Here is a 25,652-nt window from a genome sequence, read left to right on the forward strand (position 1 = left end):
GCCGGCCCGGCGCGCACCGCGGCAGAGGAGGAGCCGCGCCGGGCCCGGGGCAGCCGCGCCGGGCACGGCCCGAGCCGCCCGAACCGCCCCGACAGCCGCCGCGGGGCCCGCCGGGGAGCGGCCGAGCCGGGTGAGGCGGTGCTGCACGGCGTCCTGTGAGGAGGGAGGAAGGGAAGGGAAATGGATGGAAGGAAGGGAAGGGAAGCTGTGTTGACAGCGCCCTGGGCACCTTGCGGGCCCCCGGGCTGTCCCCTCGGAGGGGGTGAGGCAGGAGCTGTCGCCCCTCAGCCTCCCATGAGAGGCTCCTTCAGAGCCCGGTGCTGCCCGCGCCTCAGGGCGGAGCCGGTGCCGGGCTCCCCTGCTCGGCTCTGGGATGTGGGATCGCCTCGCTGGGAGCTCCGGGTGAAGCTTTCCGCAGCTGCCCTGAACTTCCTGGGGGTGTGCGCTGTTTGTGTGGAGGGGCTGCTGCTGTCATTCCTCCGTCCTCGGGAGGGGCCGAAGGCGGCAGTGCCACAGTCGGGACTGCCTTAGACAGGCAGAGTTTCAGCTGGTTGGAAAAGCCCTCCAAGCCCATCTTGGCCAGGCTGTGCCCCATCCCCACCGTGTCACCAGCCCAGAGCACTGAGTGCCACGTCCCGGCCTTCCTGGGACACCTGCAGGGATGGGGACTCCAACACCGCCCTGGGCAGCCCCTGCCAAGGTCCGATGGTCTTAAAACTCGGTTGTACGACTCAGTGTTGAAGGATGGTAGTTTCTGTTTGTTTGCTGGTACAAAATAGGTGTCTCTGGGGAGGTGTAATTGCTGTCCTTTCTGCTCTGGCATTCCCTCAGATGTGAATAATTAATTAACCCTGTTGAGATCTGCTGTGGCTCTGTAATGAGAAAAAAGAAGGCTATTATAAAGTATTTTTCTCTATGCAGTTAAAACTTACTTTTATCTCATCTGGATCTAAAAACTTAAAACAAGCAATAAAGACAACACACTTTTTTTCATAGGATTTGAAGATGTCTAAAAAGAAGCTGAAGAAACTGTCTGGAAAGGAAGTCTCTTTGGATGGCCAGGATGACAAAGTAGGGGCAGAAGTATTGTTACTATTATGTTTTAATTCAACCTCCTGCATTCAAGAGAATATTAATTGTTTAGCAGCCTTGTGGTAGAAGGATGAATGCAATTTAAATACAGGGTCATAAAGAACAGCAGGAGGGTTGAGTTGGGCAGATAAATGTGTTTTTCTTCAGGTGCTGTGAGTAGTATGGATAGAAGCTTTTTCATTTTAGTGTATCTTTCTGTTTGAGGAAAGTTGGGTTTAATACCGGTGCTGAAACCAGTGCTGTTTTCTTGGACTGTTCTGTATCTTGGATCATACATCCTCATTTTCTGATTAACCGCAAGTTGCACTTCACAGCATTTTGGTGAGGGACTCTCAAATATTTCCTTCTAGCCACTGAGACATAAATTAATGCCCAAAGTTCTCAGCATATTCCAGTACATACGTGTATCTAGTGAGTCAGCTTTCACTGAATCACTTGTAAAATGCAGGTGCCACAGGAGTTGTCACCTTTTGGTCATACTTGTGTGTAGCTTCCTATTATTTTTTTATTGTTTTTATCCACTTCTGACAAGTTATTTACTCTCAGAAGTGCAATACGTAGTTGGTAAATCAGTAGTTTAATAAATCTACACTTAAATTTGCTACATTTTTCCCGTTGGAGTTTGCAAGAAATATGTATAAAGTAAGGGAGCTTTTTTACCTGTCTTCTCAGAAATTTTTTGCAAGTGTTAATAAATAAGCATGATTATGGCCTTATAAACGGAATTATTCATGTTAGAAGCTTTCTGATCATAGAGAAGATGTTGTTCAAAGTCAAATGTTTGTAACTATTATTTCTTGCCCTGATTTCCTCTTACTGTTATTCAATTTGTCTGTTAAAATTAACTTATCCTAAGATACTTTATTGTTTTGGGTTTTTTTTACTTGTGTAATACAAAGGGTAAACACTTGGCTTAAAACCTCATAGTGTGGCTTATTGCCATTGCTGATGCCTCACCAGTTTGAAGAATACAGCTTTAACAGCAAAAAGAAATCTTTAACAGGAGCAGTGTGATCCCAGCACGGGTGGGAGGCGTCTTACACCCCAAACTGATCGTGCTGGGAGGAGAGGAACACTAAGAAAATTTGCTTATGATTATTAAATTAAATGAAAACGTTTGAGAAAAGGAGGGGGTAGGTTTAAAAGAAATACTAAAAGTGTCACGAGAACTCGTGGTTGTTGGGGAATAGGCCTTGAAGAGGGAAATGAGCAGCTGGAAATGGGTTTGTTATCCTCAGAAGTTGTCCCAGCAACACCATGAACTCCACCTGCCCCAAGGGAGTTCCTTCAGTGCTTTCCAGCTGCTGGGGACAGCAGGGGCTGCATGTGACCCCGGGGGAGCCTTTGGAATTGTCTGTCATTCTGTTTGTTCTTTGCATTGCTGGTGTTGGTCCTGCAGCTCCAGAACCAGCCACAGGCAGAAGGTCTCAGAACTGCCTCAGTTTAGGACTGCCCTGGTTTCTCCAAGCCTTTGATTTTTGCATTAAGTGCTCTCTAGTGTGGAAGTGAACCAGCTAAGGCCTCTCTAGGTAGGAGAAATCCCTGCAGCAGTGACCTAATGTCCTCCCTGAGTCAGCAGGCCCAGTTATTGAAGGAGTGAATTATTTGTGGAAGGATGAACTGTCTGGAGCTTCCTTATCCAAAATAATCCATGTGTTATCATTCTCTGTTGTAACTTCCTACACCCTGCTGTGGTTTGGGGGAAACTGAGTCCTATAACCCAGAGGTGTATAAAAACTACATATGGACACGTGGTTTTACCTGGGTGAATTGATCATGGTAGGAATGTTACTATGTCAGTTGTCACTGCTGTAGTGGACCCTGTTGAATCACTTTGTAAGCATTAAAGTGCTCCATGATTAAATCATGAGTTGCTACTAAACCCTTGGCACCCTTATCTTTGCATGCACATCCTTGGCACCCTTTGACCTTAGAGTTTCTCTAAGCAGCCAAACCACCCAGTTTTGACATTGTCTTATGAAGGTTTTTCTTTCGACTGCAGTTTCCTCTGTAAGCCCCTGATTTTTTTTTTTCAGAACTCCGAAGACACGAGATCTTACAAGCACACTCCAAAAGGTGAAACAGAATTTCAGAGGTAAATTCTCAACCTGTCATTAAATGGAATTACTTAAAAATATAACAATCACAGAGCATTTAATGCTGAAGACTTTTTTTCAACCTGTTCACCAAATAAAATATGGTGTTTTAACCAGTCTTTCTTTGGATATTTTAAACCTAGTGTACTGTAAATATAATTACTGAGTATTTTCTCTGCTCTTATAAGAAAGATTCCTAATAATTTTTCATATAATTCATGATTTCTGTAGAATGGTATTCTATTCCCCTCCATTGTTCCCTTTCCAAGTTCCCCAGTCGGTGCAGGATAAACAGTCTGAAAGCTGTGTGTGTTTTGGCACTGTGTGACCAAGCTGACCTTTTAGGTAACACACCTCCTTTATCACTGAACTGCTGTTAAAACTTATCTGTGTGATAAGAAGAAACTCGACCGTGTAGGGTGTCTCTCAAACCAAGAGTGAATGCAGAAAAAGCTTTTTCTCCGTTTTCTTACAGCTGAAATGGCTGGACAATGGAGAAAGGTAAATCCAAAAAATGCCAGATCAAACTATTTTGAAGGACAACTGTTGCTTCCAGTTCATATTTAGGAATATGGTGCTCATAAATGCTTAGCTCTGTCTCAGGCAAATGCAGGTGCCTTTTTTGTTGCTCTTTTCCATTAACTGAGCTAAATTACATTACTTTCTTGATCTTGTTTCTGTAGGTCCAAACCGGAGAAAGATGGGCAAGAGAAGAAGCGACACCGAAGTTCTCGTGCTTCTCACGATACAGATGGAAGATCCCAGGAAAAATCTCCAAAGAGAAGCAAAACCCCAGATGGTTCTTCAATTCAAACTGAAAGGCAGAAGAAAATAGTGATCCAGTTTAAAGCCAAAGAAATCAAACATGGCAAAACCACCCGCACTCCTGATGTAGTGACTGCCAGCAAGGAAAGAAGTCTTCTTGATGGAAGAGAAGGAAAAAGGCTCTGGCACAGCTTTGAACTTCAGAGGGACAAGGCACTGAAGAAAAAGAGAGAGAAAGCTGAACTCTGTAAACTCAAGCTAAAAGCAGAACAAGCTATGATAGAAAAGTTTAAGTCCTCTGTAGACGAGGTACCACATAAAAAGGCAGAGGGCTCAAAAAAGCGGAGTGACGATGTCAGAATTCCCAAAAAGCCACCTGACAGCTCTGCAGGGCCTGGGCATGGTGATAGATCAGCCAGTAAGGAGCCAAGTGCATTATCCAGCTTCTGGGAAGAAGAGGAGGAAGAAGAAGAAGAATATAAAGACTTTGTTGAGAAAAAGAGGTACACAAGTAAACACAGATCATCACACTCCCCATCTGAAACTCCGCCGCGACAACGGGACTCTCGGAAGCGCAAGAAACACGGTGCCACTTCTCATAAAGCTCCTGAGCACTCAGGAACTAAAGGAGACTTGGAAGCCACAGCATTGTGTTTTGAGCAGGTGATTAGAACCCCGTTCTTTGTATTGTGTAAATGTTTCAGAATGGTTTCTTAATGGCAGATTAATATGAGCAGACTGTCTTCTTACAGAATCCAGCCAGGTTTCATAGCTAACTAGGTAGATTTTTCTGATCCTAATGTAAACCTTGTTTCCATGTTCCTCAGCTAAATGTTAAACAGACCAGAAGAGTAAAGGTCTTGGATGTTGGGACTGTGTCTGTGCAGATGCTTCCATGGCTTTGCTTTGCTGCTGGGGGTGTGGAATACTTTAGTTTAGGTATAAGTCAGCTAATTTTTTTTTGTTTTGGTTATTTCCTTTCTTGAATGAATAAACTGAAGCAATGAAAACTTGCTGCCAGACAGAGCATTGCTTGCGGAGTGATGCCTGGAGAGCTTGGGGTGGATGTGGGACTAAATTGGTATGTGTGCTGCAGAACTTCCCTTTTATGTGTGACAGGTTTGTTTTTAAGCTCAGGTTGTCGTGCAGAGCCAAACACAAGCTGGATCTTGAGCATGGGGTTTTTTGCTGTTGTTCTGGTGAAAATGCCCAGCAACTTTGGAAGATTCCAGTTTGTGTTACAGTAGTGTGAGCATTTTGTGTGTATGCCAGGAGTTATTACATGCAAAGCTGGGGAGTCATTGAGGTTGGAAGGCACCTCTGGAGATCATCCAGTCCAACCCCCTTGCTCAAGCAGGGTCAGCCAGAGCTCGTTGCCCAGGACAAAGGATAGAGACTCCAAAACCTCTCTGGGCAGCCTGGTCAAGCACTTTCAATGTAAAAAAGGTGTGGGGGGATTAATGTTCAGATGGAATTTGCTGTGTAATCCAGTAATTTATTTAAAAGAAAGCCATGTGTCTAAGCCATATTAAAATGGTACTGTGGATACTAATAACTGTAGTTTATGTTCCCTATTCACTTGGGAGTACCCAGTGTTCTCTAAAAACCCCTCTAAGACATATGTTGTTCTTCTGTTCCTGCTTGTTTCTAGAATGTTGAGGGTCCCTGCACATCTGACTCCTACCAGAGAGGTGAGGTCAGAAAGCCTGTGCCTGTCCCAAAGGTGAGTGTGGGACTTGTTTAGCACTGCAGGGCTGTATTCCAAAACTCCTGACCTGGGGATCCCTTTTACCTCAGTATTCCTTGATATTTTGTGATGTTGATAGGGTGTGTGTTTGTGGTGTTTTTAATTCTCCCTACAGAACTCTGAAGACTTTCCACCCCTTCAAGACAGTCAGAACACAGAAACAGACCAAGAGGTTGGTAATGCTTTCATTTAACACTTCTGTGTTGTCTTAAAGACCAAGGGCACCGAGGTTGTGTAACTGGACAATTCCATGACCTTTCCTAGTATTTGGCATTGTTGACTCATGATCTACACTCAAATGTGGAGCATTTATTTAAAAAACTAAGCAAACTTGCTGAAGTGCTGCTAATCAGGAACTTTCTGAGATAAAGAGTGTCTTTCTGTTACCATGTGCAACAAAAGGGCCTTCCTAGTTGCTCACATGCTCCAACTATCTCATTTTTCATCCTCTAACTTTTTAGTTGGAAGAGAGACATATTTTTTAAGAAGTGCCTGTTAGGAAACTTGCAGTTTGTGTAGCAAAAAAATGCAGCAAAGTTTTTGAATACCATATAGAAAACTCATAAATCTTTCTAGGTCATATTTTGGATGTCTTTACTGGAGAATATGTAGAAGTTCTTGTGGATTTACATTTCCTGTACTGACTTAAAATTTTTCAGACATCATTTTTGGGGCAATTTTAACAGCTTTAATGCAAAAGTGTCTCTTTGGGGAATAATTATGAAGTGATTCCTTCCAATGGATTACACACATGCTCATTTTCTCACTGTAGATGCAGATAGTTGAAGACTTGCACGTTGCTCGTGTGGAAAAGAGGATGGCCCTGTCTGTAGTACAGACCTGTGGAGAACTTACAAGCATGGAGATAGATCTTCCAGAACAGGATTTAAATACTTCTGCTGGTATGTCATGATTGGATCTGCTTTGCTCTCTGGTTGCAGCAAGTAATTGCAGTTATTGATGGTCTTGAGTAGGAAGCACACAACTGATTATTTCTGCTGTTTTCTCTTTTTTCTCTTCTTTTCCCCTAGGGGCTTTTAGTTCTGGTCTGAACATCCTAGTGGTGATTGACACAAATATAATGATTAGTCACCTTGAGTTTGTGAGATCCCTGAAATCTGAGGATATACCAGGTATGTAAACATGTTCTGATGAGTAAGACAATGTAAGAAGAACAGATGCTGTAAGAGCTTCAGGATACCTGAAGGATACCAAGCCCTGGGCTCCTTGAAAAGGCAGCAGGTTTCATGCAGAGACAGAAGGCACACACAGAGCCTGGTTCTGTGAACCCAAACAAGCTGCATCCTAGGGAAACCTCAGCTGTGGAAGCAGAACCTACTGTGCTTACAGCCCATGTACCTGCAGAGAATCATGGCAGAAATTCCCAGCAAATATGCTTAGATTCTTAGCAGTAAATAAGTCTTAACCCTTTCTAAGAGCATCATTTAAGCATTCAACCCCTTACTAGTGATAACTCTGTTTTCTAGTCTCGTTTTAGCATTTCTTTTCCTAGAAATACAAAACAATCTGAAAAGCATTGAACAGTCAGTCAGTCCTTTGTTTCTGTCTTGGTAAAGGTGGCAGAACTGAGCAATTTCTCAGGAGTTCAGAATGCAGACCCTGGCCTTAATATTTGCCTCTAATATTCTGGGAAGCTGTTGGTTATTTAATGTTTGCAGGATTGGGATCATGCATGTCAGTTCTTGGTAGGCACATGGGAAATCTGTCAGAATGCCTAGGGTGCTTCGATGCTTTCAGCTAATGCATACACTTATTCCAGCCACCTGGAAAATACCTTTCCTTAGGGCCTGAGTGATTTTCAGGAGTGTGTCAGACTGTATTTCTTCTCCCAGGTTAGGAATGCTGCTACATACACTGAGATGCCTTTTTAGAATACTGCAACTCCCAGTGTCTGGTCCTGTGCCAGACCCGCTATGTTGAGAAAGCTGCTGATTCCCAGCCTATTTGTTGTAAAGCAGATGGTTATTAATGCATTTTTTCAAAATTCTGTTCTCATAATGTGAATGAGAAAGAAAACAGTTGAAGTATTTGTCATGGGGAGACCAACAGAACAGTTGTTAAACTTCTGATTTACCCCTGTATTTAGTATAAAAGCTTTAAAGTTCAGCCCATACTTACCTACAAATAAAACCATGGTCCAATATCCATACTTTCTGTTCCTGGTTTAGGAGTGCTTGTTGGCAATGAACACAAGCCCTTGCTGCTTTTTTTTGCTGCTTGTTTTGGCACAGTGACTGCTGTGGTCACTGGGGTGTGTGCAGCCTGGTGTTCCAGCTGCTGTTTCACCTTGCTGCAACATCTTACAGCGGGTGTGTGCCAAGATAATGGATGCAAATATGTGTTATTAATGTTGTCAGAATATTCTGCTGATTAAAATTGTCTCCCTTTTGTTTGCCTGGCACTGTCACTTTTCTATGTAATCAGTGTAGTGCCAGATTGAAGTTAGATAGAAAGAGGGAAGTCAGCCTTTTTCAGCTCTTTTTCAAATGCTAGATTCTCACGAGCAAGGACTATGAAAACTACTGGCAAAAAAGTGTGAACTTGCATAAATACGATGCTTGAATTGAAAGTTCTCTGTAGTAGTTTGTGTCACTCCTGCAAATACCTTTGTTTATTGGTGGTGGTTTTTTCCCTTCCAGGAGTTGATAGACTTGCATTAATCATTCCCTGGGTCGTCCTACAAGAGCTGGACAACTTGAAGAAGGGGAAGATGTTGCAGCATGTTCGGGACAAAGCTATCCCTGCAGTGCAGTTCATCTACAAGTGTCTCAAGAACCAGGATTCCAAACTGTGGGGGCAATCCATGCAGCTGGCTTCTCAAAAAATGTGTAATACATGTGCAATCCATTTGTGCTGGGTACTTCATCCTTGCACTTCACCTAGTGGCAGCCTTAGAATTCTGAGTTTAATGGAGACTTCTTCACTCTTCTGTTTGCTAATTAACATGAGCTAATTTCTTACAGCAGCCTTCATAGTGTATCCAAGGCTGTGGCATGCAAATGTCTCCACTATCAATTGTTTTACCAGTTGTTCCTCACTTTCACCTTACACTTGAGTCCTTGTGTGGGGGTGTTAAATGTACAAAGAGCACCACTGAGGTGTTTGTGAGGCTGAGTTGTGCCCACGTCCCCCAGCTGTGTCTGCCCTGCCTTTGCAGATGGGCTGAGCGATGAGAACAATGACGACCGTGTCCTGCAGTGCTGCCTGCAGTACCAGAAGCTCTTCCCACAAGCTCTTGTTGTCCTCTGCACGTGAGTTCCTGGCTGCCTTTAGCTCTCCTGCCACACTGCTTTCAAATCAGGGCTTAAAGAAAGAGCGCTTTCTGAAGTAAGCTCTTGGGAGGGCAGTCACCCTCTTAAAAGCTAGAGTAGGATATAATAAACCACTACAATTGGAGATGGAATCACCTTCATGAGCTTGAGGCCTGAAATAGAATTCAGCTTACTCAGTATTCGATTTTGAAACTTGTTAAAGCATATGTTTCTCAGATTTTATTCTGGTTTCTCATAAAAAATATTTCTGAAGTTACAAGTAGAAAAAAAAAGTGAATTAAGGATTTAGATCCAGTTAGAGACTTTATCCCTGTTCCCAGCCAGGTGAGCAGAAGCAAGGAAGGGGTTAATCTTAGAAAGAGGGAAGCTGGGGATGGATTTGCTGCTGTTCCTGTTTGTGAGGATAACAGCTGACCTCTGGGTATTGATTCTGAATTTGATAGGAGCAGGTGAAGCCAGCTCAAAGGACTAATACTCCTTGGCTCTACTTGCTCTGGTCTTGGCTAGAACCACTTCCTGCACGGGTCAGTGAGTGGGATTAAAACTCTGGGCACCATTTGGATTGTTCAGGTTGACCCAGGTGGCTGCTGAAAATGCCATTTCAGTCACAGTGTTCGTAGAGTAGTGATGGTGATTTTAGGTTTCACTGATCAAAAAACAGGAGGTGACCTCAGAACTGGTTTTCATCCAAAAATCCCTTTATAGTCTACCAATAAAAGCAATGGAAATTTTTGAGAAAGTACTGGGATGCAACTTTGTCCTGGATTTTTAAAGTAGTTCTGCGGAGCAGAACCTTAGAGTGGCATATGGGATAAAGATTTGGCCAACAGAATAGTTAAAAAGGGTTTCAACGAGGAGAATTAACTGTAGCCATCAAATAAGATAGTACTGTCTTAGAATTTTTGCCTGGTTTGCTTTCTGAGATCATAGCAACTAAGCATCACTGCTGTAGTAATTATAGCTATTGTTTTCTTAAACCTAGACCCTGAAACACTTCTCAGTATGTTTCTCATTTTTACTTCGTTTTCTGGTTTGAATTTTTGAACTGCTTCTAATTGCTTGAGAAAGAGAACTTTGTCTTTGTAATGAAGTTCACAAAATAACTTTTGCAAATACAGTGTGGTGCTTTTATTCCTTTGTTGACAACAATTAATTATTTTCTAGGGATGATAAAAATCTGTGTAATAAAGCCATTGTGAGTGAGGTCAAGGCATTCTGCAAAGCTGATCTGGTGACTGCTCTGCAGAATGTGAATGCGAACAGGCCCCAGAACTCTGAGGAGCTGCAGCAGCCAAAGCAGGGTGAGTCTGTGGAATATGGTGGTTTGTGAGTTTGTAAAAATCATTGGGGTAGAGGAAGAACAGTTGCTACTATACCTTCAGTTTTCCTATGCTTTGAATCCTTAGGAATGGTTTTTTTTTGTTTGGGGAAGGTTTTTTCAAAGGTTTTCTGAAAGTTTGAGAGGTTAATTAAACCATCTCTCTGAGGGTTCTAGAAAATTCAAATATGACATATTGTTATTTTATAGAAAAAACACTGCATTAATTTCCTGTGTTTAGAGTAATTTAAAAGGTGTCCTGAACTTTTTGGGACTGAAGGAGGTTTTTTTCATTTTTCCAAAGATACAGGTACAGCTTACAGAGATCCTCTTGTGCTTGCTGATAACCCTGCTGGCTGTTTATGATCTAAGTTATTTAAGGAAAAAAGAAATGTGGAGTAAGATCACTAATGAGTAATACTCTAGGGACATTAACCTTCTTGGTTAGTAGCTCTTAATTAGAAATACACACAGTACAAGTGGGTATAACTAGAAATAATTGAAACTTAAGTAGGTGAAGCACATCTGCTTTATAAAAGTGCAGTCTATCTTTATTTGTGGGGACAAGTTCTTCATGTGCCATCAACATGAATTAGATCTAAACCCAGTTTCAATAAATGCCTTTTGTGTCATTGGTTTGACAGATACAGAATTTGGGAAGACGAGAGGTGATGCTGGTTTTACTGCACAATTCCCAAATGTGCTTCCAGACCTTGAAAAGAACTTAGGAGAAGCTTTGTCTTGTATTTTGGAGACTGAAATGAAACTGGCATTTGGAAACCTGTGGATGGAGGTGGTTTCTTACATCATTCTGCTTGATATTTTGATTATTGAAAGGGTTGAATGTCCTTGGTATTTTATTGCTGTTAATACCTGTGCCAAGCCAAACCCAAGTCATCCAGGTCCCTGATATCATTGACAGGGAACAGCTCAGTGTTCACTTCTAAAATTTCATTTTATAGCAAGATTACCCTGTTTGATCACTAGTGTGCAACACACGCAGTATTTTAATAGAATTTTAATGACACACTAACAGGACTGCTGGTTTCTCAGAGTGAAGTTTCAGAATTCTTTTTATTAGTGGCATTAAAATTCTATTTCAGCTTTTCTACTCAAGTAAAACCCTGCGCTGTAAATACATCCTGCAAGAAATCATTCCATCATGTTCTGTATAATATCAGGGCATTTGTTGCAGGCATTTCTTCCCCACCAGAGCAGATGTAGATAAAACTGTTCACAGCTCAATTGATTCCAGTGCAGATACAGAATGACAAGAGTACTAATGAGAACCTCTAAACGTGCTTGCAGAAGATACATACTCATGTAAAAGGCATTTTCAAATTGTCCATGCTTTACTTTAGATTCCATTTTATAACTGGTGGAGGGTTGTTAAAAGTTTAAATTTATTGCAGATAAGCCTCTGTGGCTTTAAAAATCCTCTAAAATCATGGGGTGACTTGTTTCCCAGGCTGCCCTGATTAGCTGCTAAACTTTCAATCACTTCTCTATTCACTTAGTTAATTTCTTTAAACATATCTTCAAACACTGGTTTCACTTGATAGTAGTGAATTCTCAGGTTTTTTGCAATACGTGTGTTTTATTTCATGTATAAATAACCACAGTGTTCATTTTTACTTTGTAACAGTACTGGAAAATCGAAGGCATGTTTACTGTTGTTCTTTTTGGTTTTGTTACTGTTGGCTTTTGTGCAGAAGTAACTCATTAGATCAGTTTTGACGTAAATCAAAAGTATTAAGAGTTTTTGAGGAATGTGTAACCACAAATCATGAGCCTGATTGTGCATTGGTTCTGAATGAGCATCACTGTTTAACCCATGGTGCTGCTGAATCAAATCATAGATAGATAAACTTGTTTAAATCTGGACATGGTCTTATTTCTGAGGAATCACTGAATTTCTCCTTCAGCAGCACAAACCATCACATTCTTGAAGAGCAGAGCAGTTGTGGGATGTATAGGAATATGTCTAAATGAAAACCAGCCTTTGAATTTATAACATACTCTCTTCCAGATCCTCTATCTGAAGCCACCATGGACCTTAGCAAACCTGCTGAAATGTTATAAAAAACACTGGATGGCAGTTTTTGGTTATGTGGTGCCAAGGAGTTTACTTTCAACCATTGAATGTCTCTCTAAACACCTCTATGCAGGTAACAGTCTCTGAGAAAGTTAATTGTAAACTTGTAAAAAGCCTCCGTGGTGTGGTTTGAGTTATGGAACTGTGTGTATTAACGGTCACCTGGGTCTGAATTATTTTTAAAAAGCAAATAATCCTTTTCCCTCCTTTGCCCCCATGTTATGTGTGGCCAAATGATCTGCATTTGCCAAAAAATTTACAGAGGAGCAAACGATATGTAATGTGGTGTGTGAGGGCAGGGAGGTTTGTTTTAAACAGAAGCCAACCAGAATAAAACCCCCACAAACCTTCCATTTGTTTAAAGATGTCTTTGAGCATTTGATTTTGACAGGCTGGCCTGGTGAACTCCCCCAGAGGGTGCTGGGCACTGCCCAGGCTCCCCAGGGAATGGGCACAGCCCCAAGGCTGCCAGAGCTCCAGGAGGGTTTGGACAATGCTCCCAGGGATCCAGGATGGGATTGTTGGGGTGTCTGGGCAGGGACAGGGGTTGGACTCCATGATGCTTGTGGGTCTCTTCCCACTCAGGATATCCTGGGATTTCTTGGTTCTACCTCTTTGGGATATTCTGCTGTTCTGCAGAATTACTTTAGATATGCCAGTTGATCCTTGGGCAAGATCCCAGGATAAATTTGGAAGACTTGGTTGAGGAGTGAGCAATCTCATGCATGTTTCTCTGAGATTGTTGTACCTGATGCTTCTGAACCATTTTCCCAGGCTTTTCAAGTGCTTCTGTTAATCTAGGTATTTGAGTATTAAATTTGCCTGCCAAGACTGTTAAATCCTAACTTTTTTTTTTCCTCCCTCTTACATTAATGTCTAAACATCAGATAAACCATTTGACTCCTCAACAGTGCGTGTCCTACTCCAGGAATCCAAAAAATTGCTCCATGCTTTCAGCTGCAGGTCAGACTACAACGGTGTCCTGCCCCAGGCTTATGCTGAAGTGGAAAAACTGTGTGAGACCCTTGGAGGGGTAAGGGCAGCTTTAGTGTTTGTCCACCTCACCTCATCCTCACGTTGTTCCCTGTTCCAAACCTGGCTTAGATGTCTTAATTATTCCCATCATTTCCACTGATTACTCCAGGAAATGCTGCTGGGGTGTTTTTGAAATGAAGAGACCCTGCCTTTAACTTTTATTTTCATGCCGTGAATATCTGCTGATACATTTTTCCCTAATATAAATGTGGTGGTATCAGAAGGGTGACTGAAACCCATTATTTTGTTTTAGTTTTCTATTGCATTTGTATCTGATGGGTCTTAGAGGTTAAACTTGCTGTTTCTCCTTCTGACATGGGCCCCATACTGCTGGTCTTAAGTGTGTTGTTTCAGCTTTCATTGTCTTTGTAGCTGAAGAAGGGACTCCCTTGTATCATGTGGTTTGTGGTGGTTGTCCTGGCCCCTTTTGTGTTCTCAGAAGTTGGTCTTCACTCCCAGCTCAGCTCTGAGGAGGAAATTCCAACTATCTAAGTTTATGGTTACTGTCAGTTCTGTATGTAATGGCATAAAAACTGGAGTCATGAGCATGGGTTAAATATTTGGATTAATGGGAAAGAAGATAGGTCAGAACAGCTGTAAAGAGTTCTTACTGTCTTTGGAAAAGGATGAAAGGGAAGGAGAGGTCAGGAGTCACCTGTGCTGGGACCTCTGTGCAATGCAGTCAGCCCTGAACCTGATGTTCTGTGTCATGAGAATCAGGCTCTGTCTGAAAACTTGTCAGGAAAGACATTCCTCCCTGTCAGAGTGATGAGGCCCTGGCACAGGGTGCCAGAGGAGCTGTGGCTGCCCCTGGATCCCTGCAAGTGCCCAAGGCCAGGTTGGACAGTGCTTGGAGCAGCCTGGGCTAGTGGCAGGTGTCCCTGCCCATGGCAGGGCTGGGACTTGGATGGGCTCTAAGGTCCCTTCCTGCCCAACCTATCAAGAGAGGCTTTGGATGCAGAGACTGTAACCAAGGTGACTCAAAGAGTTCAGCCTTGATTTCTTGAGCATTGCTTTAAAAAAATCTGTAGAAGTGTGTAGATTCTGGTTTTCTAAAGTCAGGAACCAAATACATTGATTATTTGTTTGCTGAACTGTTTTATAAGGTGAGGGCAGACAGTGAGCAGGATTTATCAGAAGACATCATGGTTCTTTCAGAAAATGCTGCGTGTGAAAAAATGGAAGCCACGATACCCAATCTGCAAAGCACTGAGGAAAAAGAGCTACAGCCCAGCTTTCATGTGGCTCAGGAAAACAGGCACCAGGAAATCTGGTCGGTCCTGGAAGGTGTTTGGAACACTATGAACTTGTACAGGTACAGCTTGGTAAAGGGGCTCAGAACTAACACATAACCTTAGATAACTTTGAAACAAGCACATTTTAGAAACTGTGCTTTTTTTACCCTGTAATTAATCTAAATTGACCCCCTCAAAAAGAAAAATCACACAAAAGTTGGGAGTATGCAAATTGTTTTGTCAGTCAGAGCTTTTTTATTAATTGCTTTTCTGTCTCTTCTTTATTTCTTTTGAATTTCAGTATTGAGCTATTCCAGAAGCTGGACCCCAGTGCAGTGACCGTGGCTGGCAAGGCCTCGTTTGAGGAGGCGTTTTTGGGCCTGCAGAAGCTGTTGGCAGCAGTGAAGGACATCCGTGAGGGCATTGGCAGGTGAGCACTGCAGCTGGGCACAGAATGTGTGGCAGGCTCCTGAAGTCACAGAAGTCTGAAATATTTCAGCACCAAACCACTCTTTATTCTGTGTGCTCGGTGACATGATTTGCAGTAAAATCCTGCTGTCAGGAGTGCCTTGAACCATTGGTAGCAAAAGATCATGGAAGTGTTACAATAATAGAAATCTCTTGCAGGGAATTGCCTTTGATGCCTGGGATTTGTTTTCCAGTGTTTGACCAGCAAGTTGCCTCTGCTCAGGTGTAACTGGAGCTATTAATGATTAATGATTATGATTAATACATCAGTTTTGATGGCAGGAACTTTGAATAATTCAGGGCATTTGTGTTTCAAATGTGAGGCCCGCTCAGATGGGAACAAAGTTCCAGTAGGGTGAAGGATGTAAAGTTTTGAGGCTTTGCTGTTCCCATTTCGAGTGCTCTTCATGACAGCCATAACAACAACAATCAGCTGCATTCTCTCTTTAGGCAGGATAATATTCCCTCTGTCTTCATAGAATCACAGAATCCCAGAGTGGTTTGAGTTGGGAGGGACCTTAAAGCCCACCCAGTCCCACCCCCTGCCATGGGCAGGGACACCTTCCACTGTCCCAGGGTGCTCCAAGCCCTGTCCAACCTGGCCTTGGACACTTCCAGGGATCCAGGGGCAGCCACAGCTTCTCTGGGCACCCTGTGCCAGGGCCTGCCCACCTTCACAGGGAGCAATTCTTTCCCAGTATCCCATCTATCCCTGCCCTCTGGCAGGGGGAGCCCCATCCCTTCACTGGTTTTCTACAGCACAAAAAATTGGAAGTTTCAGGAAGAATAAGGAATCTCCTTTGTCGTTTTGGCTTAGTCTTTTTTTTTTCATGGCAGTCAAATATAGGTCCATTCAAAGAATTACAGTCTCTCTTTCAAATATAAATGATCAAATTATTATAAAAATTAGAAGCAGAAAAATATGGGTAGAAATGTGAGCTTGAACAGCTGAGTGCTGATGGATTCAGTTTATTGCTGGTGGGTTTTTTCCCCTCTAAGGAAATTGTGTCAATAAAGTAGGTTAATGCTAAACTTTGCTCTCTTCATTCTGATGCTAAAGTTTTTGAACCAGATCCTGTGGTACCAGTTTATAAATGTGGTGGATGAGATTAAATGGGAATATGGAGTATTCAGAATGTTTATTTTTGTGTTGCAGAGGTGTTTTCATTGAAAACTGTTGGTTTTCCTTGTGGGAGAGCTCTGTAAAAATAAAAACTCCTGAAATACACAGGCTGATTGTTGGAATGGAGTAGTTTTCCTGGACATTTTGGAAGTGCCTGCTCTGGTGTGCAGGTTTGCAGTAGGTGGCATCGTGGAGCAAGAAATGGGGAGTATTTTCACCAAGCATTCACTGCATGGCCTTGAGTGGAGGGATTTAAGGAGTTAGAGAGTTCTGAGGAGCTTTTCCAAAGAGCCAGGAACCAGGTTAATGTCTCATTGTAGAGTATTAAAGGAAAAATTCAGAAGCTTTCATAGAATCAGAATGGTTGGGGTTGGAAGGGACCTTAAAGCTCATCTTGTTCCACACTCTGCCATGGGCAGAGACACCTCACTTTCATTTTGCTCTAAAACTGACCTTGCAGCATATTTATATTTCTTGATTTTTGGAAAAAATGCCTCTCAGTGACTTAATCTAATGGCATGATTGCAGAAAAGGAGGCACTGGAGAAAAAATAGTGAGAAAGTTCTGTATTGACTATTTGGAGGTAACACAGCTTTTACTGACCAAATACAGCTGATTCTGTGGTACTTTCTGATCCCTGCTGTCCAGGACAAAGGAGAGAAAATATCTTGTGAAACTTTGGAAGCTTTACCAGTAAATTATGTTGAAAGTTCAACTGCATTAAAAGTTTAGATTTTCAGATTGTTAAAAAAAAAACACTAGAAAAACGTGATTATACTTTTTGAGATAAATGTAATGATACCCTTAATCATAAAAAAAAAATACTACACCAGTGGCACTACCCCTGCTATTCAGGCTTGATGGCCAGTACATGTTAATGACAAATACAGATACAGGAAAGGAAAAAAAAATGCTGTTTCATTGAAGATGTGTCAGTAACAGCTTTTGGCATGTTACCCTATTCTGGTAATTTCTGTAACACCATGCAAGTTTTTTAATTTTGTCTTGATTTCTTCCTCTAACAGCACTGGTAGCAGAGTGGTGTTTGTATTGCACAATTCTGCATGACAGCCTTCAGCTCTGAAATTAAGAATAATCAGTACAGTTAGCATGTTCTAACTATATACCTTTACTATTGGTGATGGGCAAAGAGTGTGAAACCTCTGAAATTGAAACATCCAGTAAAATTGTGAAACCATGACATGATTTTAAATAATTTTGGATTGAGGATTTCTGGGAATTCTCACTGGTGATTTGTATTTGGGTTGGGTATTATTTCAAACCAGTTAATTGGGGCACCTTATTTAAGGTCTCCTAAACTAACTCTTTGAAGTAAAATAGGGGTTTAGATGAGCTGATGTTTGCCCTCAGCTGAATAGAACTTGTGATTCTAAGCTTCTATATGCAGCCCTAGGGAATTGGACATTGTCTTCATGTTTCCTGCCAGGTTTCTTTTAGATAAGAGATCTTTGTTCATCGGAAAAAAAGAAAATTCAGTCTTGGGTGAATTGATGCAGTTATTTCAAGTTGGATTTTTTCTTTTCATCTTTTGGCTAAAAAAGAATTTTTTTTGTTTATATGCCAGCTTGAAAATCACTCACAGCTTATAGCATATACACTTTGATACAGGCCTCCTAAATATTTATACTATTGTGCTGTCACCTGTAAAATATTTGTTACTGACTGCATAAGGAGCCCGAGTTCTGCTTTTCTAATATTTTATCTAAATTAAATTTCTCTCACACTTCCAATGGTTTGGAAAAATGTAGTTTAGTCAAGGACTCCATAAACATTTGTAGATTAAAAGTGTAATTTCTTAAGAGTTCAGTAGTGCAGGAGAGTGTCACTGTATCAGAACTGATCACTGAATTGAAATAATTTTAAAACAATTCTGCAGTGTTACTAGCTGTAGTACAGAATTCCTCAGATGCAGAGAAACTGTGTCCTCTTTATTTTTTCAGCTGGTCAGTGGAAGAATTGAGGTCTCTTCTCCTTGGTGTCTCAATAGAGAATTGTCTTCATTCCCTTAGGCTCTGGTGTCAGTTAATAATTTCTGCCATAAAGTCCCAATAAAGTCTCTAGATGAAGAGCTCTGCCTTTAATCTTCTCTGCACACAGTGTCTTTTTGGAAGTAAAATGGAGATTAGCTCCTTCAAAAATACCAGGCATTCCAATCACTACTTGTTTGATCTTTACGGTTTTATCCATTTAAGTGAAACCTGAAACTGGACTTACCTGCAGCCTTCTCTGCTGCCAGGCCCAAATTGAAATGTTCTGTTGTGCCAATTTTAATGACAGCTGTAAGAAACACAGCTCAAATAGAGCTGAAGTGGGCAGTGCTCCCCAAGGGGCAGCACAGAGGTGGTGCTGTGCAGCTGCTCACACCGTGGTGCCTTTAGAGCAGTCTGAAAAGCAGAAAGGTTTCAAACATGGGGCTGTACAAGCCATGGTGCTTTGGGCCTGTAGAGCCAGGGGTGCCAGCTGAGACACTTTGATCTATTTCTTATCCATTTCTATTTATTATTGTATCTTACACCTTGTGCTTGGCATCACATGAGTGACAGGACAGGAGATAAACATTGGGAGTGGTTTGGGAAGCACTTGAGATGAAATCATCAAGTCTGACTGTATCCTTTCTCCCTCCTGCCCCCAAGACAGCATTTAACCTCCAGTCGGTGGCAGGTATTCATAGTCATTTCTTGGGTCTTTCTGTGACATTCCCTTCCTTACCTTACATGCTCAGTATTTCCATACAGCTCTGTAGAACCACACTGGAGTTCTTTGGTTGAAGCTGAAGTACAGAGTGAGGGGTGTTGTGGTTTCCATCTGCAAGGCTGTGCAGATGGAAAAGCCAAGTGACTCCATGGATTTGCACCCTCTGCTTCTGAAGCAGCGTGGAGAGCGGAGCAGCAGCAGTGGTTAGTGTTGCAGTGCTGAGGTTCACATGGCTGCTTAGAACAGTTGGGTGTAAAAGCCCTTTGCTTCATGGATTACTGATTTACAGACAGTTCTCTAGACATAGTTCTGTAGTTGAGGTAGATGTTTTATCACTGAGAAACTTCCATGGAAACAAGGGCAACTTGATTTAATGAAGTAATAGGGGCAGAATCAATGCTCCTACAGACAGGTCCAAATTTCCCAGTGCTTCCCATTCCCTTAAAAGGTCAATTTTCCATAGCCCAGGAGGGATGGCTACAGGTGATGAAAGGAGCATGAAGTGATTGAAAGCAGTGGGGAGCAGTGATGCTGAGAAATCATTGCTCTGCAGACAGGCATGTGTCAGTTCTGTACAGAAGAATATATTCCCAGACTGGAGCTGGTATTGCAGCCCCTGTTTAGCTGCAGACAGCCCCAGGCTGTTTCATGAGTGCTGACCTGTTGGGAATCTGTTGCGGGGGGTTATGGTGCAGGCTCTTCCCTCAGCAGCTTCCCAGGACTCTGTATGGAGTGAGGGCTCTCTCCTCAAAACAACAAATCTCTTACATTTGGAGCTGCTGTAAAACTTGGAGCCAAATGTCAGACTTCTCATTCCACAGCACAAACCCAGAAACCATTGGCTTCATCCGAGCAAAGGCCATAAAATGAGGTACAGGATTTAACATGAAGTTACTTGGATGATTAATTGCACAGTTTGGTGTTTTCCCCCAAAGAACTGGAGGCACAGAGGGTTTGCCCATACACCTGAGGTCTTGCTGGAATACACTAGAGTGTGTTCCCTCCATCCTTCCTCTGGAGAGCTCCCATGGCCAGGTTTTTCACTGGCAGCTCTGTCACTATCCATGTGTGTCCTTGGCACAGCAGGAAGAACAAGGATGGACAGTTTTTGCCCCAGCATTTTGTGATGGCCTTGGGGTGAGATTATTCATAACAGCTTTTACGTTGTGTCCACTTGTGCATCCAGGCTGATGGCAGCAGTCAGGCAGGTTCTGCCTGGACTGGAGGGAATGATTCCGTGAGGAATCGGCCTCTCCCAGGCTTGGGATGCTCTGCTGCTGCAGGTGCTGGGTGTGATAGGCAGAGCTGGATAGCCTGGAGCTGCTGGGGGGGGTGAGTGGGAGCTGCTGGGGGGGTGAGTGGGAGCTGCTGGGCTGGGAAGTGGAGTGGCTGGTGTGGGAGTGGGAGCTGCTGGGGGGGTGAGTGGGAGCTGCTGGGCTGGGAAGTGGAGTGGCTGGTGTGGGAGTGGGAGCTGCTGGGGGGGTGAGTGGGAGCTGCTGGGGTGGGAATGGCAGCTGCTGTGGGGGAGTGGGAGCTGCTGTGGGGGAATGGGAGCTGCTGTGGGGGAGTGGGAGCTGCTGGGGTGGGAGTGGGAACTGCTGGGAGGGAGTGGGAGCTGCTGTGGGGGAGAGGGAACTGCTGGGGGGGAATGGGAGCTGCTGGGTGGGAATGGGAGTGGTTGGGGGGGAGTGGGAGCTGCTGTAGGGTGGGTGTGGGAGCTGCTGGGGTGGGGAGTGGGAGCTGCTGGGGGGTGTGGGAGCTGCTGGAGTAGGAATGGGAGCTGCTGGGGGGGGAATGGGAGCTGCTGGGTGGGAATGGGAGTGGTTGGGGGGGAATGGGAGCTGCTGGGGTGGGAGTGGGAGCTGCTGGGGAAATGGGATCTGCTGTGCAGTTGCAGCTGCCAGGATTCCCAGTGTTTCCATGGGTGGTTGCTGGCAGCTTCTCCTTGCTGGGGTTTTCCGCTGTCAAAGCCGATTGTCGCTGAGGTGCCCAGGGAAGGTTCTGAGGTGTTTTTAGGCAGAGCAGCCAGTTGGTTCCCTTCCTGACTCCTAGTTGGCAGGTTTAAAGCAAACATTTTGGGTACTGCTTCTTAGGAAGCAGGGGGAAGAATGCATGACTAATTTTTGGTGATAATTCCTATGCAAAATGATGAGAAAAAGCAGTGAACACTCTGCCTTTAGAGGGGACTGGACAATAAATCCTGTGCTGTGTCATGGTCTTCCAGCCTGCTTCAAACACAGGGTTCTTTAACTGGTATTTTTAAACTTACTCTGTTACTTTCCTGGGTTTTTTTCACTTCCTAATTATTCCTTCATTTATAAATGAAGCTTACAGCTTGCAAGAGGAGGGAGAGAATTTGGGCACTTTCCCATGGGAAAGTAAATAGAGCTTTCCCCAAAAGATTTTCTTTTGGTGTTACTTGTGTTTTAATTTTGTGTTGGTTTTAAGGTACATTTTGCACCATTTAAGAGGGTTCTGCTTTTCCTGGTGAATGCAAATGAAGTTACCCTGAGGTGGAACTGAATTGTATCTGCCTGAATAGATGAGGATAATTAATTTTGTTAAAAAACAGCTTCTTTACTGGATGGACTTTGGAGCCTTGTGGAAAAGGGTGTCCATCAAGGTGCTTCATTAAAGCCACCTCTCTTCAGCTGCTACATCCCTTGGCTGTGTTGGGTGGGAATTGGTGCTTATTAGAAGTAACAAAAATAGGAAGTGAGTTGCAGCATTTGGGCTGCACGTGGGAATCTGGAGGGAATGAGTTAAAGCTGGCATGGGAATGTTGTGTATGAGCCCATGGGCCTCACTGCTGGGCACCAAAGGGCTTTCACTTCGTGCTGGGTTTCCTCCCTCCTCCCTCATTCAGAAATGGCTCACAAAAACATGGTCGGAATTTTTAATTAGAAAAAGCCTCCAGAAAAGTCCTCACAGAAATAATAAGCTCTTTAATTCTGTTAGAGTAGTGGAAGGGAGAATTCTTCAAAGTTCATAATTTCCTTTTTATTCAAGTATTTTTTTTTTCCTTGAAGATTTCTGACTTATTTTTTTAACTCTTCCATAGACTCCTTTTCTACTTGCTTTAAATCATCCCCAGACTCTTCTTTTTCAGAATTTTAACCCCAACCAGCAGTTTCCAAGACATTTGGACCCTCTATAGCTTCCTCAGAAGACATGAGGTATGACATTTTCTTTGGTGTTTGATCACTTCACTTACAGCTTTTATTTTGGGAAGCTCTGAAGTCATGTCTCATCACTGTATTTCCATTAAGAATTTTGATTCTTTGCTCTTACTTGTTAGTTGTTGAATATAAAGATAGATTTTGGTTGGATTTCAACAGGTATTTGAATTGTTCATGTGATTTGCTGAGTGCTCACTTGGTGTGAATGACTTGCTGTTGAGAGTAAAAAAGCCTCAAAATGAATGTTTTTAGTAGAATATTTCTCTTTAATATGTTACATATTTCAGGCTTGCAGTGCTCTGCTGTGCAGGGAAATATATTTGGGGGTTGGGCCTTCACGTATATTTTTGGAATTGATGCAAGTCAGAGCTTATTTAATTTGAGACACACACACACACATATATCTATATATATGTGTATGTAAATAAAACTATAGGGTAACTTTAGTGAGGGGGAAGAATTCTTGGAGGTCTTTTAGGTTTGTGCAGAAGTGGTTAGAAAATGGAGCTGGAATTTGTAATATTAGATTTTATTACAAGATACAGGATGACTTTTTTAATGTACTGTCTCAACTTGAGAGCCTGTTAGGGAATACATGAGCCTGTATCTGCTGTTGCTACTGTATCATTGTAGAAGACATGTGATACTTGATGAATGACTATATTAATTCTTTCTTCCTGGTTTTAGATCAATAACAGTCTGAAATTCACTGCTGAGGAGCTGTATGAGTGTGTTTCACAGGAGCTCTACAGGTGAGCCAGTTAGTGACCCCACTGGGGGAGTTGAGGCAGCTTTTTCACCTGTATTAACCAAGGTACCATGAGAGGAATCATCTGGGTCAATAAAAATCCCCCAGGATGTAGGAATAGTGTAGGGAGAATAAATGGGGGATTTATTAAATTCCATTTTTAATTTTAATGCCTGATTAACACAGAGCAGGAGAGGACAGAAATTAAATTGTACATGAGGCATCAGTGGAGATCCATGGAGATTTTCAGCTATTGGAAGTGAGGTGTTGAGCCCTCTCTCCTCTGCCAGCGGTTTCTGGCTCATTTCTTTCTGAATTTGTCACTGAAGGTTTGTGAATCCAGGCCGTGGGAGGTTTCTAAAATGCCATCCTGGATTTTTAATAATTCTGAGCTGGCTAATAAAGGACAGGTGACTGGATTTTGCTGTTGCGTGGATATGAATGAGCCGTCACTGGCCAGGATCAGCTGAGTGAAAGGCTGGAGGGTGAATTACTCTCAAAAGCTTCCCTTTGCCTGGGTTCTTTCTGGGTCCCTGAATCTTCAAGTTCAGTGTGCAGATTGCAAGATCAGGCATCAAAGTTATTCAGGGAGGGAGACATGCAATATTTGTACCAGTAATAAAAAAGTTTCAAAGCTTCACTCCCACAGGTTGATGGCTCTTGACCTGTGTTGATACAGGCATAAAGAAAACTGTGTATGGAAATTTGTGCTCAGCAGAGTAGAACCGGTGCTTTGGAGACGTCCCTGGCAGCCCTCAGGCTGTGCTTGGGGAACTCAGTGATTGGGGTTTTCTTCCTTTTTTGAGGAGCAGCTTTAAATGGTCTTTTGAGAAAGGTTTGCAAAAGATTCTAAGTTAGAGCATGTTTCTATGTGACCAGGTTGAGATTACTCTTTTGGAAGGGTCGAAGTCATAAGGGGGTGTGTCCAGCTCCTTATTTTGAGTGCGAGTACAGGCTGTGTCAGTGTGTGAAGGATGGTTGAACTGAACCTTCCAGAATCCCAGATCTCTGCAGAAGGTTGACGTCAGTGACCTCTCCTGACAATTGTTGCTCCTTTACCTGCCCTGGAAGGGAACAGGAGCTCTGCCTGTGGCAGCTGTGGGTTGGCTGTTGCAAGGAGCTCTGGTGAAATCCCCAGATGCAGCAGCTGGAGCGCAAAAGTCACTGCTGCTGCTTGAGTTTGATGGAAACGTCCTTGAAAATTTAAGGAGTATTTGTAAAGATTCCTGTTCTGCTGTGTCCTGCTAACCTTTCTCTCCTGTCTCCCAGGGAGAGGCTGGAAGTGGGCTGCTGCCAGCTGGCACAGCTGGAGCAGACACTGGAGCAGTGCCAGGCGTCCGTGCACAGGGAGGCCGAGAGCCGCGGCTGGCTCTGACCCGGGCTCTGCCGCGTCAGCTCCGCCTCCTCAAGGGGAGGAGAGGGGAAGAGAAGTGCTGGAGGAGCCGAAACCCTGCCGGCTTTTCTTCTCGAAGGTGCTGGTTTGGGTTGAAGGGAAAACACAGTTTCACGTGGACATTAAATGTTGGGATTTTTGCTGAGAATTCTATTCACTACTAGAATGTTCTGTCTCGAGTGAGGGTGCTGCTGGATAGCCATGGATAGCCGGGAGAAGCAAGGCTGGTTTGAGATGCAGCAGCTGTGCTGTGCTGCTCCGAGCACCCAGCGTTCCTGTGAGGAGCCGAGCTGTTAAGGGCTGTATAGGAAAACCCCTCTGTTGGTTTTGCTGGTGTTTTACAAGGCACAAGTGAGAGAAGGGAATCTGTTGTGTGACCCGAGGGTAGGAAGTAGCGGAGTGCAAGGCCAGGAATGGACTGACCCACAGACACACCGTGTGTGTCCTGTGCAGTGAAGGCTTCAGAGAGGATGTAGAATGGGCCAAGGAGCAGATTGATGCCTGTTTTTCCTTGAAGACAAAACAGAGCCCCCGCCCTCGCACAGGTGTTTGTCCCGTACACCTTTCCAGATGAAAAGGGTGTTTCTGCTTTGTTTAAGCAGGCATTTTATAGTCATACAGTGGAAACCTACTAGCAGTGCTCTTGGGGAAACTCATCCTGCTCTTGCCACATCCTTCTGGAAGGTGGGCCTAGGTCCTCCCTGCTTTCCAGGTGACATCCCTCTGTGGCTGCACTGTTGGTTGCTTTCCAGAACTGCTGTAAGTCCATGAAACTTTCCAAAAGCCATTTTCTAAGGCCTTTAACGCTACCTCTTCTTTCTTGTATGTATTTGTACAGAGATGAGCTGACTGGCAAAGTTCTGAAGTGTCTATTTTGATATTAACTTTTGGATGTATTTGTAAATTCTTGATTGTAAAAATGTAATTTATTGTTACATTAAACAGTGGTTAATTCTGAGTGGCTCTCCCCCAGTTCCTGTGGATTCAAGTGCACTCCTGCCCAGGTCCCAGTGCCAGAGAGTGGGGTAGAATTCCTGTTGGAGCACAGTGAGTGTGCAGGGCTGTTCCCATGGGGGTTCTGCAGCCCTGAGAGTGGGGTGGCGATGTTGGCTTGAAGGTGCTGATGGCAGCTGTAGCACATGGTGGCCATGCTCTGTGGGCAGCTGGCTGGGAAGGGCTGTTGCAGAGGATGAGGCTCCTCTTCCCCACTCTCTGCCTGTCCCTGCTCAGCTGGACCAGCTTCACCAGCCTGCAGGGGCCAGTGAATTTCCTGGTGTGTTTTCCCACTGCCATGGGAAGCTGCAGCAGCCAGCTCCTGCCCCAGTGCACAGGACCTGGCCTAGCAGCTGT

The 25,652-nt window shown here is 43.5% G+C and overlaps 1 protein-coding gene across 3 annotated transcripts; it reads left to right on the forward strand.

Moving 5' to 3' along the window:
* Positions 1-57: 57 nt before the first annotated feature.
* On the forward strand, positions 58-25,260 carry SWT1 (SWT1 RNA endoribonuclease homolog). Of its 3 annotated transcripts, none has more exons than XM_038143874.1 (19): positions 58-130; positions 997-1,071; positions 3,129-3,187; positions 3,872-4,616; positions 5,605-5,676; positions 5,816-5,872; positions 6,473-6,602; positions 6,732-6,833; positions 8,361-8,549; positions 8,879-8,972; positions 10,158-10,294; positions 10,956-11,104; positions 12,341-12,479; positions 13,294-13,439; positions 14,548-14,756; positions 14,978-15,106; positions 22,092-22,158; positions 22,849-22,913; positions 24,179-25,260. In XM_038143874.1, the coding sequence occupies exons 2-19, from the start codon at positions 1,006-1,008 to the stop codon at positions 24,282-24,284; spliced, it is 2,661 nt and encodes an 886-aa protein (XP_037999802.1). In that variant the 5' UTR covers positions 58-130; positions 997-1,005; the 3' UTR covers positions 24,285-25,260. The 3 variants fall into 3 exon arrangements, with proteins under 3 accessions (XP_037999802.1, XP_037999803.1, XP_037999804.1); XM_038143875.1 differs by having other exon boundaries at positions 13,318-13,439; XM_038143876.1 differs by lacking the exons at positions 22,092-22,158; positions 22,849-22,913; positions 24,179-25,260 and having other exon boundaries at positions 14,600-14,756.
* Positions 25,261-25,652: the final 392 nt, after the last annotated feature.

The sequence above is a fragment of the Motacilla alba genome, chromosome 8 (assembly GCF_015832195.1).
Source record: "Motacilla alba alba isolate MOTALB_02 chromosome 8, Motacilla_alba_V1.0_pri, whole genome shotgun sequence".
Taxonomy (NCBI): domain Eukaryota; kingdom Metazoa; phylum Chordata; class Aves; order Passeriformes; family Motacillidae; genus Motacilla; species Motacilla alba.